General features: G+C 46.0%; 1 protein-coding gene across 1 annotated transcript in view; it reads right to left on the bottom strand.

The window, feature by feature from the left end:
• Positions 1-14,309, bottom strand: part of LOC110503665 (immunoglobulin superfamily member 11) — a 108,778-nt gene that overhangs the window by 19,750 nt on the left and 74,719 nt on the right. The window contains exon 2 of the mRNA XM_021582107.3: positions 4,960-5,123. Coding sequence (XP_021437782.1) covers positions 4,960-5,123 — 164 coding nt within the window. The remainder of the gene's footprint in view (positions 1-4,959; positions 5,124-14,309) is intronic.

Genomic DNA, 14,309 nt, shown 5'->3' with positions numbered 1-14,309 from the left:
GCTTGTGCTGCACTCAAACTACTTCACCCAAGTTGATGAGTGTAGGTGCCTTCTATAATGTACTGTACTGTAGCTCTGATGAGGTGTTGTCGTTCTAGCCTAGAGCTGACTGTCTTCATCCTGTTGTAGTGGTGCCTGAAAGCCTGAAGTGGCGCGCACACACACATATACACACACGGCACATCTGTACTCCTCTGAGACTACGTCACCAAATGAATGTGGTGGAATAATTCCTTCCTGCTAGAATCATCCACACACAATGTTTCCCGAGCCTCGCCGTTTACACCAAAAGGGTGCTCAGACAGGCGTGAAGGAGGTTAAGGCAGCCAATTGCTCGACGTTAGCAATTCACTCTCCATCTGTGCGTTTGACTGTGTCAAAACAGCCTCTGTGTGTGTGTGTGTGCATGTAGATACCTGTGCAGTGCAACCTTGTGTGTAGGTGTGGTGTGTGAGCATGGTGCATGTGTGTGCACATTTGGATAAGTATTTTTCAGTTGAATGCACCTCGAAGTACAGTATGTATGTTTTTCTGAGTGTGGTTACTCTGTGTGTGTGTGTGTGTGTGTGTGTGTGTGTGTGTGTGTGTGTGTGTGTGTATTTATTACTCAAGGGCGCAACTTTCACCACCCACACATTCTACGTCCGGCGCCGACAGAGATGGCCGCCTCGCTTCGCGTTCCTAGGAAACTATGCAGTTTTTTGTTTTTTTTACGTGTTATTTCTTACATTGGTACCCCAGGTAATCTTAGGTTTCATTACATACAGTCGGGAAGAACTACTGAATATAAGAGCAACGTCGACTCACCATCAGTACGACCAGGAATATGACTTTCCCGAAGCGGATCCTGTGTTCTGCCTTCCACCCAGGACAACGGAATGGATCCCAGCCTGCGACCCAAAACAAAGACGTCGTAAAAGAGGGAAATGTAGCGGTCTTCTGGTCAGGCTCCGGAGACGGGCACATCGCGCACCACTCCCTAGCATACTACTCGCCAATGTCCAGTCTCTTGACAACAAGGTTGATGAAATCCGAGAAAGGGTGGCATTCCAGAGGGACATCAGAGACTGTAACGTTCTTTGCTTCACGGAAACATGGCTCACTCGAGAGACGCTAACGGAATCGGTGCAACCAGCTGGTTTCTTCACGCATCGCGCCGACAGAAACAAACATCTTTCTGGTAAGAGGGGCGGGGGCGTATGCCTTATGATTAACGAGACGTGGTGTGATCACAACAACATACAGGAACTGAAGTCCTTCTGTTCACCTGACTTAGAATTCCTCACAATCAAATGTCGTCCGCATTATCTACCAAGGGAATCCTCTTTCATTATAATCACAGCCGTATATATTCCCCCCCAAGCAGCCACATCGATGGCCCTGAACAAACTTTATTTGACTCTTTGCAAATTTGAGACCACATATCCTGAGGCTGCATTCATTGTAGCTGGGGATTTTAACAAGGCTAATCTGAAAACAAGACTCCCTAAATTGTATCAGCATATCGATTGCGCGACGCAATCTTAACTTCCGCGACGCATATAAGGCCCTCCCCCGCCATCCTTTCGGAAAAGCTGACCACGACTCCATTTTGTTGCTCCCTGCCTACAAACAGAAACTAAAACAAGAAGCTCCCGCGCTCAGGTCTGTTCAACACTGGTCCGACCAATCTGATTCCACGCTTCAAGACTGCTTCGATCACGCGGACTGGGATATGTTCCGCATTGCGTCCAACAACAACATTGACAAATACGCTGATTCGGTGAGCGAGTTCATTAGAAAGTGCATTGATGATGTCGTTCCCATAGCAACGATTAAAAAATTCCCAAACCAGAAACCGTGGATTGATGGCAGCATTCGCGTGAAACTGAAAGAGCGAACCCCTGCTTTTCACCAGGGAAAGGTGACCGGAAACATGACCGAATACAAACAGTGTAGCTATTCCCTCTGCAAGGCAATCAAACAAGCTAAGCGTCAGTATAGAGACAAAGTAGAGTCACAATTCAACGGCTCAGACACAAGAAGGTATGTGGCAGGGTCTACAGTCAATCACGGATTACAAAAAGAAAACCAGCCCCGTCACGGACCAGGATGTCTTGCTCCCAGGAAGACTAAATAACTTTTTTGCCCGCTTTGAGGACAATACAGTGCCACTGACACGGCCCGCAACCAAAACCTGCAGACTCTCCTTCACTGCAGCTGACGTGAGGAAAACTTTTAAACATGTTAACCCTCGCAAGGCTACAGACCCAGACGGCATCCCCAGCCGCGTCCTCAGAGCATGCGCAGACCAGCTGGCTGGTGTGTTTACGGACATATTCAATCAATCCTTATCCCAGTCTGCTGTTCCCACATGCTCCCAAGAAAGCTAAGGTAACTGAGCTAAACGACTACCGCCCCGTAGCATTCACTTCCGTCATCATGAAGTGCTTTGAGAGACTAGTCAAGGACCATATCACCTCCACCCTACCTGACACCCTAGACCCACTCCAATTTGCTTACCGCCCAAATAGGTCCACAGACGATGCAATCTCAACCACAATGCACACTGCCCTAACCCATCTGGACAAGAGGAATACCTATGTGAGAATGCTGTTCATCGACTACAGCTCAGCATTTAACACCATAGTACCCTCCAAACTCGTCATCAAGCTCGAGACCCTGGGTCTCGAACCCGCCCTGTGCAACTGGGTACTGGACTTCCTGACGGGTCGGCCCCAGGTGGTGAGGGTAGGTAACAACATCTCCACCCCGCTGATCCTCAACACTGGGGCCCCACAAGGGTGCGTTCTGAGCCCTCTCCTGTACTATCTGTTCACCCATGACTGCATGACACGCCTCCAACTCAATCATCAAGTTTGCGGACGACACTACAGCGGTAGGCTTGATTACCAACAACGACGAGACGGCCTACAGGGTGAGGGCCCTCGGAGTGTGGTGTCAGAAAAATAACCTCACACTCAATGTCAACAAAACAAAGGAGATGATTGTGGACTTCAGGAAACAGCAGAGGGAACACCCCCCTATCCACATTGATGGGACAGTAGTGGAGAGGGTAGTAAGTTTTAAGTTCCTCGGCGTACACATCACGGACAAACTGAATTGGTCCACCCACACAGACAGAGTCGTGAAGAAGGCGCAGAAGCGCCTCTTCAACCTCAGGAGGCTGAAAAAATTTGGCTTGTCACCAAAAGCACTCACAAACTTCTACAGATGCACAATCGAGAGCATCCTGTCGGGCTGTATCACCGCCTGGTACGGCAACTGCTCCGCCCACAACCGTAAGGCTCTCCAGAGGGTAGTGAGGTCTGCACAACGCATCACCGGGGGCAAACTACCTGCCCTCCAGGACACCTACACCACCCGATGTCACAGGAAGGCCATAAAGATCATCAAGGACAACAACCACCCGAGCCACTGCCTGTTCACCCCGCTATCATCCAGAAGGCGAGGTCAGTACAGGTGCATCAAAGCAGGGACCGAGAGACTGAAAAACAGCTTCTTTCTCAAGGCCATCAGACTGTTAAACAATCCACCACTCACATTGAGTGGCTGCTGCCAACACACTGACTCAACTCCAGCCACTTTAATAATGGGAATTGATGGAAAGTGATGTAAAATATATTGTTAGCCACTTTAAACAATGCTACTTAATATAATGTTTACATACCCTACATTACTCATCTCATATGTATATACTGTACTCGATACCATCTACTGCATCTTGCCTATGCCGTTCTGTACCATCACTCATTCATATATCTTTATGTACATATTCTTTATCGCTTTACACTTGTGTGTACAAGGTAGTCGTTTTTGAATTGTTAGGTTAGATTACTCGTTGGTTATTACTGCATTGTCGGAACTAGAAGCACAAGCATTTCGCTACACTCGCATTAACATCTGCTAACCATGTGTATGTGACAAATCAATTTGATTTGATTTGAAATTGCATTTTTGTCACACCCAGTTTTATCATTGTGATACAAAACAAGGCAACAGTGTGCTTTAGGACCATGCGGACGCCCCCGAGCGGTCGGGTAGGCTGTTTGGAGTGTTTATCTGACTGGATAAATAAATACATATAATTATGTCCCCCCCACTTCTAAAACCAAAGTTACACCCCTGTTATTACTTCTCATTGTGCGTGTGTGTGTGGTGTGTGTCCACGCATGTGTGTGCTTGTCTGCCTGATTGTGTGAGTGTGTGTGTGCGTGCTCCCACTCATCCGTGTGTTTATCTGAGTGCGTGTGTGCATGTGTGCCTGTGTGTGTGGCGAGAACAGCTGCTCCAGGTTAATTAGTGCATAAGATTATTATGTTATGTGGATGAGGTTAAACGTGTTGGAGGCAGGTGAGGTGGTGACGCCTGCAGCTGCAGATGAGAGAAAATCAGACTGAATCAAAGGGCCAGGAGAAACCTGCGTGCTTTGTTTCATGGCCTTACAACACAACAGCGACCTTCTTTGGGCATACAGGAGCAGCCGCTTACATCCGGTTCTGGCTTGGCTATAGATAAAGTCTGCACATGCTTCATGTTCACAGGGACTAGTCTGGTGTGCCAGGCGTGTGCTGTTTGTGCCGTACGCCACGCTCCAAACACTACAATACCCGGGTGGCCTGGCACAGATGCATGCAGTGTGATTGTTGTCCCGAGTGTGACGCATGTGGGTCCCATGGGAAAACAGTACAGTATATTCACAAATCCTCATTGAGGTGACCAGTCGGGCGTGTCAATAAAGTTGTGTTGAGAGATTTTGTTGGTTAGGGAGTGCGTAGGTGTATGGGACTGTGGAGAAGGATGTGATGGTGGTGTATGGGCTGGTAACCTTGCCTGAGTCCTGAAGAAAGCTGTTTTAGCTTTCTACAGCTGATGCCTAGGCTTTAGCTCAGAGGGATAACACGGTTTTGAGGCACACAGTCTACGCAGATCACATAAACATGTTTAGAGGAGGTTTACCTGTTCGGGCTGGTTGGCATTGGACAGCGGGATGACCATCCAGATAATGTTGAGGTTGTTGAGGGCAGCGCTGGTGGAGAAGGAGCAGGGCAAGATGGCCGCCTGGCCGCGGGCAACCTGGATGCTGCTCTGGGTCACTGTGACATCCAACGCCCTCACGCTCACTACAGAGAAAAACATACAGAGAGAGATTTAGTGGGTGGAGAGAAAGATTTCTGGAGACTGAAATATTTAACAGCAAGTCATACTCGAAAAACATTTAAATGCTTTTGTTTTGATATAGCCTAAAAGTAAGGTTAACTCATTTAGACTAGAGATCACTGAGATCCCTGCTCTTGGAGTTATTGGTGAGTCATGGGCAGAAAGTACTTCAGTCACTTTGTCAGTCCAATAATTGTTTCTCAAATCTCCTATGGTTGAAGAGTAAAGTTGTGCAGCATAATGTACCTCTAAATGGATATGCAGTAAATTTCAAACCGAAAGGTCACGTTTAATCTAATGGCACAACGTTATACTCAACCCTATCTCAACATTTCCATCTGCACAGCAAAATAAACACAATGTCATATTAAAGCTACTCTTTTCAAATGTTCTCCAAGTCTATTTTGAAATATCACAAAAATATGTACAAACTAAATATATACAAGAAAAGCAGGAATACTAATGACTATATCATGTGTACTTTTGCCGACCCTCTATAGGCCACCAACTTTCTATCTATACGAACAGTAGGATCGGTTTCCTATCATCCCAAATGAACCAATCGGTATCCTGTTTAGCTGTCATGAAATAGATAGATGGGGGGGGGGGGGGGGGGGGGGGGAGGATGTACAACAACCTATTTCTGGAGCCGCTAAACATATTAAAGCCTCAATTGGGTTACATCCTACCGTAAAATGTATCTATCTATGTTCAAGGCCCGGTGGGAGTAATCTTATCTGGACATAGTGAGCAACACAATGCCCATAATCAACTTAGAGAAATTGGGCATGTCCTGAGTCCTTGTCTACCATAATGCAGGATGATGATGCTGACATAAACCAATTGTATAGGTAGGAGTATGCATGTAGCCAGCTGCCACGTTATTATCACTGACACGATGCTCCTTCCTTGTCTGACTAAAATCACTTCCTACGCGTTGTTCCTCTGGCAAGCACACTTCAGCCTGGAGCCCAAGCTCCAGAAGGAGAGAAACACGAGAATCTCAGTGAGCACGTCTTGAGAGACAGTGTACCACACAGGCTAGCAACAGAGTTTTAAAGGCTCATTGCAGTAAAAAGTGTTTTTCCTTAGTTTAGTATCATATATTACATCTGCTGAAACTAACACTGTAAAAGTGTGAAAAAATTGTATCAGAGTTATTTCCTGATAATTTCTGATTGAAAAGATCCTCTACACAGGACGTTATAATCAGCAGGTTTTCATGTACTGAAAGGATTTTTTACTTGCCTGGTATACGTTTGAATAGACCAATAACAAAGAGTTCCAATCCTCTCTGCCAGTAACAGCTAGTTTTTACTTTTCCTCTCCCCACTCACACCAGTTCCAGCAAAAGTTCTGCTTGAGAAATTATTTTTTGTTGTTTTTGTTTATTTTTGACCATTTTAAGGGAAAACTATGAGAGAAAGGTACTACATTGTTACCCAGAAATGATTTGATATTTAGATTAAAAAAATGCCTGCATTGGGCCTTTAAACCCAATGGAATAGAGACTAAAGCATTTAAAGGTAGGACTGGTTGAAACACTTCTCTGCAATATTACAAACTATATTAAGATGTTGTGGCTACTGCCACTCAATTGCTCTCAAGCTTTGCTTCTACTTTACAATGTGGCTGTCAGGCTATTATTGTCTTTCAGGTCAAATCTGAGAAAGTTGATAAATAATCTAAAAAAAAGTCACTGTCAGTCATTTTAATGGTCAGTCTATTCATCTCAAATGTTTTATTTATTTATTTATCCGTTATTTTACCAGGTAAGTTGACTGAGAACACGTTCTTATTTGCAGCAACGACCTGGGGAATAGTTACAGGGGAGAGGAGGGGGGGATGAATGAGCCAATTGTAAACTGGGGATTATTAGAGGGCCAGATTGGGAATTTAGCCAGGACACCGGGGTTAACACCCCTACTCTTACGATAAGTGCCATGGGATCTTTAATGACCTCAGAGAGTCAGGACACCCTTTTAACGTCTACACAGGGCAGTGTCCCCATAATACTGAGAAACTCCAATGATCTGTTTCTAAATCAATCTCTACATTTATCTCAGATTAGTGAGAAACTAAGGAAGTTAATACAACAAGAAAGGAATATAAATTAATATAACGAAGGCTATGTATGGCCTTAGGTGATGGTGATCCATCCTTGACCTCAGGAGATTTTTTCAAAGCCATGGAGGTCCCATTTCAATGGAACAACTCAAACCTCTGAACCCAAAGAACCAAATCTGGATTCTAGTAGAATTTGTTTAATTTCAAATACTTTAGCTGCCCTTAGTGAGCTAGCCTGGCGCAAAAGGAGCCAATGAAATTGTTCCAAAAGTGCCAACCCAGCCCATTTGGCACTCCAGGCCGCCACAATGAAACGCTCAAAGTATTTAAACGATTTAAAATAATATCTGAACCCAGGTCTGTTCTGAACCCAAAAGACATGAACATATGTTTTATCATAATTTTTTTACCCCTTTTTCATGGTATCCAATTGGTAATTACAGTCTTGTCTCATCGCTGCAACTCACATACTCAGACTCGAGAGAGGCGAAGGTCGAGAGTCGTGTATCCTCTGAAACACAACCCAGCCAGACCGCACTGCTTCTTGACACAATGCCCGCTTAACCCGGAAGCCAGCCACACCAATGTGTCAGAGGAAACACCGTACACCTGACGACCGTGTCAGCGTGCATTGCGCACTCGGCCCGCCACAGGAGTCGCTAGTGCACGATTGGACAAAAACAAGCCGTCCCCTAACCCGGACGACGCTGGGCCAATTGTGCACCGCCCCATCGCGGCTGGCTGAGACAGAGCCTGGACTTGAAACAGGATAGTGACACGGCTAGCACTGTGATGCAGTGCCTTAGACCACTGCACCACTCGGGAGGCTGAGCATACATTTTTAATACTTTCTCAGCCCTATAATAAGTGTATTCTACAAAGTAGATAAAGCAGTGCAAAGAAAGAAAGAAAGCCAGTCGCGCGAGAAGAAAAAGGACCTTTAGGCAAAATGGAAGACACAAGCGCTTATCTTTTCCAAACTCCTCCAAGGTTGCATCTTTCTGCCCCGAACAGCTGGAGTCTCATTTTCAACACACTGGATTATGGGGACAAGTGCTCAAGAGCCTAAGCCCTCATGACTGCAGAATGCACCAGACTCAAATCTTACTGCCTGGAGAGATGTATGCACATGGCCTGGCCATCCCTTGGGAACACACAAAGCATTGGGGAAACTGAGTGACATTTGAGTTGCTAGATAGACATTATCTAAGGCCAAAGAAAGGAAAAGTGATCGGCTGGCATGCCTGATAGTGTTGCAGTGCTTAACCTGTTGGTGGAAAAGTGAAAATGGCCATGCTGTTAAATGGTATACCCAAACTTGTGAGTACTTAATGGTGGATAATGGACTACTAAAAGTACTTAGTGATGTATCTTAAAATGTAATGGGCTGATGAGGAGTCAGAACAGCCCCAGCATACCAGCCAGAATCCACTCCCACACCCATTCCCCCCGCCATCCTTAGATAAGAGGCCTCAAGGAGAAATGTACAGTACCACCTGAAAAAAATGTTCATTTATGGTTTGGTAATGGATTCCTGTAGGCCCATTTTATTAAACCCTCATAAGGTCACCAGAATGTGAATGCTTGTTTGAAAAACGACATGAATAATCAGTTGACCACTTCACATGTTTCAGTTTTTTCATGTATCTCTTTTCTGTGAGAGAGAGCTGCACCAGCCCTACTTTATTTTTTAAAATGTATTTAACCTTTCTTTAACTAGGCAAGTCGGTTAAGAACAAATCCTTATTTACAATGACGGCCTACACCAAACGACGTTGGGCCAATTGTGCGCCGCCCTATGGGACTCCCAATCACGGCCGGTTGTGATACAGCCTGGCTCTACTTGGCAAAGAATTGGTTGAATCAGCATTGTTTCCATGTAATTTCAACAACAAAAATGACATGTGATGATGTTGAATCAACGTGGAAAACTGATTGGAAATTGCAAAAAGTCATTGTCGCAAGAGAATTTAGTCTTTTAGTCTTTTTTTTAACCTAAATCCACTGACATGGTGACATTTTTTGTTGATTTCACGTCAGCTGACAACTCTACCAAAACTAGACATTTAAGGGACGTCTGTACCCAGTGGGGAAGCTCTGAAAAATGAAATGCTCATGCATAAATTAAGTGTCCACAGAAAGAGTAAGGGAACCGTCCTTTTTATGAAAAAATATTTGCTCAAACCTAGTCTTGTAGTTTGGAGTTGAACCACTCACGCTTGAGTGCTAAGTACTGTACATCGATGTGTTCCCCCTCTCTCGGCTTGTGTAGGACAGTGTGTAATGCTAATGAGCTAAATGTCACACCCATTTTGTTTACCCCACTCGTCCCATGACTTTTTAATAGACATCCTGTCTTCCATTCCACTACTGAAGCCCCGGAGCCAGCCTGGAAGGAGTACACTACTACTACCGCTAACTGGGCTTTACTATGCACCACCCCTCTTCTCTGGAGACCGACTCTACTGTACTGTATATATGTCCATTCACTGACAGTGGGAGTGAGGCTGTGCTTGTGTTCCTAGGGAACTCTAATGGAAAAAGTCACCTTAGGCAGTCCTAAAAGAGCCTGCAGCGGACATCTCGCTTCAAACAGATTCCTCTTTTCATCCAGGAGCCGAGTGTTAAGAATTCCTGTTTATTAATGCATGGGAGCCATACCACTGAGAGGAGAGATCTGTCTCTCTCTCTCTCTCTCTTACACACACAGTGGTTAAATGATGTGAGAATATCCTACTGAGATCAAAAAAAATCCACAAGGAGTCATTGGATCAGAGTTGATTAAGACATGACAACCGTCTTCTATTGTGCGCCAGTGCCCTTGATGCCTATAGGAAGCCTGCCATGCTACAAATGAGCATAGGGGGTGGAAGTGAAAACACGTAATTTTATCTCTCTCTCTCGCTCTGTGTACAGCTCTCCATGCCATCACAGTAGCACCTCTGCCATGGGCGAGTCAGCCTCACTCTAAATTCATCTCTCTCCCAGCCAGCTCATTTTCATCACAGGCCCATGCTTTTATTCATAGGTTTCTTTTATTCATGTTGCTACTTTCATTTCTGTTTCCAACAGATGCCCTGATGCTCTGATCTACTGCTGCTGGGCTGGCGTACACTGCTGCTGTACCATCACTGGGTGGCCTGAGGCTAAAACAAACACAGCACTCGAGGATGGTGGAAAGATCTGACCTCATCACTCAGCTGGGTCACTACGGAAACGTAGACCCTTTCTTATGCATCTATGAAAAATAGTCCCTTTTGGGATTTCTTTACCAGCACCCAAAAATGAGTGCACTTGAAAGGAAGGAAAGCTGATGTGATATGAATGGCACCACGTTACTTGTGTTGGGCACATCCCGGGGCGGCAGGGATGGTTAGAGCGTTGGACTAGTAACCGGAAAGTTGCAAGTTCAAACCCCAGAGCTGACAAGGTACAAATCTGTCGTTCTGCCCCTGAACAGGCAGTTAACCCACTGTTCCTAGGCCGTCATTGAAAATAAGAATTTGTTCTTAACTGACTTGCCTAGTTAAATAAAGGTTAAAAAAATAAGAAATAAAAAATCCCTGCTTCCCCAATCTCTTCTCACATATACACCATTCTGACCTTACCATGACTGTTGAACCTCTGGACAGCAACAGAATGACAGGAACCAGACCAAAGAGTTCCCAAAGACAAAAAAAGTCAGCAGGAGGCAGAAACATGGAGCCACACACCCCACACACACACAAACAAAGGGTTAGTTGTCCCTGGCCTTGTTGGGGCCCAGGGGCTTCACAGTGCGGTGCTTTCACAGAGAGGGCCTGTGAGGGCCCCGCGAGGCCCTACCGTGTGAAACTCAGGTGGTAGCTGGGCCCAGCTGCTTCTTGGCACCTTACAAATGACTCCACTCAAAGGGTCGCAGAGGGGGGGGGACAAGCGCACTAACAAGCAACAATGTTAGCTTTGTCTCTGCTTTAGCTGACATCTTTCAAGCTCACTTTTTAACTTGCTAACCTTTTAAGATGTCCTATATATCAAGGAACTTCTCCATGAATGGACTATGACTACCCGTCTCGTCTCTGATTTTGAAACCTGTGAATTCCTCATCACAGAATCCCTCATTGGACTCAACAAGCACAGTGGCATAAATGTTTGACATGAACAAAACAAAATGTATAAACAGTGTTCTAAAAGCTGTTTCTGAGGAACATGCAGCTCCTTGCATGGTGTGTGGAACAGAACAGTGCGGGGGGGGGGGGGGACTCGAGTCGCTCACTCTGAAGCCACCTGAGGGACGACATTAAAGACACTAATTCACATATTTTATCAAGGTGCTAGCCCTCACAGGACTGAGAAGGCTATCATCCCCAGTCTCCACACAGGTCAGAGAGAGTGGTGGTTGGTGAGAAAGGGCTGGTAGCCATGCTCTAACAAGCAATTGCACTCTAACAACATGCACAGTGAAGCATCACTGCAGTTAAACGTAGCCTTCTAGTGCAGGGCTCGGCCATGATGTCCCCTTTCACTGATATTATTGACAATCAGTGACAAGAGGGGCTTTTGTGAGAGATGTTGTTTATGTGTAAACACAGGCCCCGGTGGAAGGAGACAGAGCTCGCTGTAAACTGTCTCTATTTCAGGGGACTGCATCCAGCCATCCACTCTATCCTGGTCTTTCTCAGGGGACTGCATCCAGCCATCCACTCTATCCTGGTCTTTCTCAGGGGAATGCATCCAGCCATCCACTCTATCCTGGTCTTTCTCAGGGGACTGCATCCAGCCATCCACTCTATCCTGGTCTTTCTCAGGGGACTGCATCCAGCCATCCACTCTATCCTGGTCTTTCTCAGGGGACTGCATCCAGCCATCCACTCTATCCTGGTCTTTCTCAGGGGACTGCATCCAGCCATCCACTCTATCCTGGTCTTTCTCAGCACTTCAGACCGGTGAGACTGTACACAAGAGCCTTGCAGCGAGGGACAGTGAGTGGCCAGCGACAGTGAGTGGAGCAGAACATTAAAGTAGGCCCCAGCTAGCTAGTGCTGGAAGAGAAGACTGCTAAAGCTGCAGACAGATGGCTTGGTCTCCCGCACATGCAGCCTGGCCAGAGAGTGTCTGCGGCTTTACACACACAGCAGTAGGCTAGTGCTATTTAGCACCACTGTTAACACAGGGAGCGCAGTTTGGACAGAGCACAGCCACAAATTGCCTGTGTGCATGAGCATTATTGCCTTGACTACGTTGCCTTTGTGCAGTAGTGCAGTGTACAGGTTAACACTATAGGACCACCACATTTGTCGGCAAGCTTCAGCCTCACCTGCAGAAGACAAACAGGGTAGAGTAATACATACTGCAATACAACTAATACATTCAACCAACAGGCCTGCATACAACCACTGGATCAGAATAGTGAGGCAACCCAACAAAAGAAAAACAAATGTGTTGTTGTCATGTGCTCCTGGGTCTCTAGAGGCAATGCTTGAATAAGCACAGCATTATCCTCACAGCTAGCCGTGGTCAGCACGGCTTTCGCATCATCCGCGACGTGACTAAAGTAGCTCCGTCTCCTCCTCCAATGGCTGGTCGGTATAGGGACTTCCCAGAGACAGGCAGACAGTATCCCTGCCAAGCCAACCACTCCATGACTGGATCTGCTGCCATTGGGTACTGATAGGACCTCCCCTTCACACTGTCTATCTGCAGGACAGGACAGGTAAGCCGCTTCTTCTCGCCTCTCGGCCTGGCATGCCCTCACATCACCTGCAGATAAGGGGCTATTCCAGGAACGACCTCCTTCCTTGCTGTGGCTGCAGGTAAACCCTCCCTCCCTTTCTGGCTGGCCTCCATACTGCCTGTAGATAATAGCCTATCCTGTAAAATACCTCTTGGCTCTCCCTCTCACTGCCTGCCAATAAAGAGCTCTGCCTGCCTGGGCTGGCCAAGCCTCACAGCAATGGCTGTCTGTCTGCAGGTGAGTTGGTCAGTAGTGCTCAAGTCGTCAGGGCCAACAGTATTTATCAGAGTCTTACTATAACTCGTCGATGAACTCAATCTCAACCTCAACTCCCACTTATTCTATGCATTGTAATAGCACATTCATGGACTAATCATAGCCTAGCATGCATGATGAAATTGTTTGCTTTCACTTCCATGACAGGTAAACCGCTAGTGATTCTAGCTACCGAACGCCTAAAGCAATGGCATGAAATACATGAGTAAGACAAGAGGAAACTACTTTATAAGTCAGGAGGAGTAGCAATCTTCTCCCCAGGCTCTGTCAAATGGGGAAAACTTAGACTGAGCCTCCAAATGCACTGAATGTAAAAAGCAGGACCGAGGGGAGAAGTGGGGGAGAAAATGCCTGTACCGAAGGTTGTAGCTTTTCATTTTTTTTTACAGAGAAAGAGAAGTTGACTGAGTGACAGAGAAGTTGACAGAGAGGGTAGAAAAGAGGCTGAGTGCGTACTTTACAGGACAAGATCAGTGTCAATCAGAAGAGAGTCAAAGGACTGAAAAGTGCACAGGGACTGTTCATCAGACAAGGGCAACGCCACCAACCAAAGGATCTGACAATGGACATTACCATTTAATCCCAAAGGTCATCACTATTCAACTCCAGAAAGGAAGTCACCAGCCCTGTTCAGATACTATTACAAACCCTTCGTTCATTGTGGTAATAACCACTGATCTGACTTGACTGAACTAGTCAAAGTAATTTGGTATTGTAGTAACCTCGCTCAATTAAGTCAGATCAGTGGTCATTACAAGGTAGGTAGCAGAGAAAGCAGAAGGCTGACTGCGTCTCTGACTGCCCTCTAGTCCTCTAAGAGTTGACAGGCATAGCCACACACACGACCCCTGTGACCTTCGTCCACAGCAGGTCAAATGTACAGAGGGCAAAGGTCATGAGACCCTATGGACAACTGGTTCCACTGAATACAGAAATCCTGATGATAAATAACCATGCAAAGCAATGTTATTGTTTGGGGGTTTCCTGTCAAGCTATTTTAATAATCTCATTTAGATTGTGCAATGCTAGTGGTCTAGCATCAGACAATGGATGTGATCCGGTTTAGTTCTGATGAAATCTGGTAAAAAATACA

This window comes from Oncorhynchus mykiss, chromosome 24 (assembly GCF_057628025.1).
Source record: "Oncorhynchus mykiss isolate SJ-2025 chromosome 24, ASM5762802v1, whole genome shotgun sequence".
In the NCBI taxonomy this organism is placed as follows: Eukaryota; Metazoa; Chordata; class Actinopteri; order Salmoniformes; family Salmonidae; genus Oncorhynchus; species Oncorhynchus mykiss.
The sequence above is the reverse complement of the archived record's forward strand: the minus strand, read 5'-3'. Positions and strand labels throughout refer to the sequence as shown.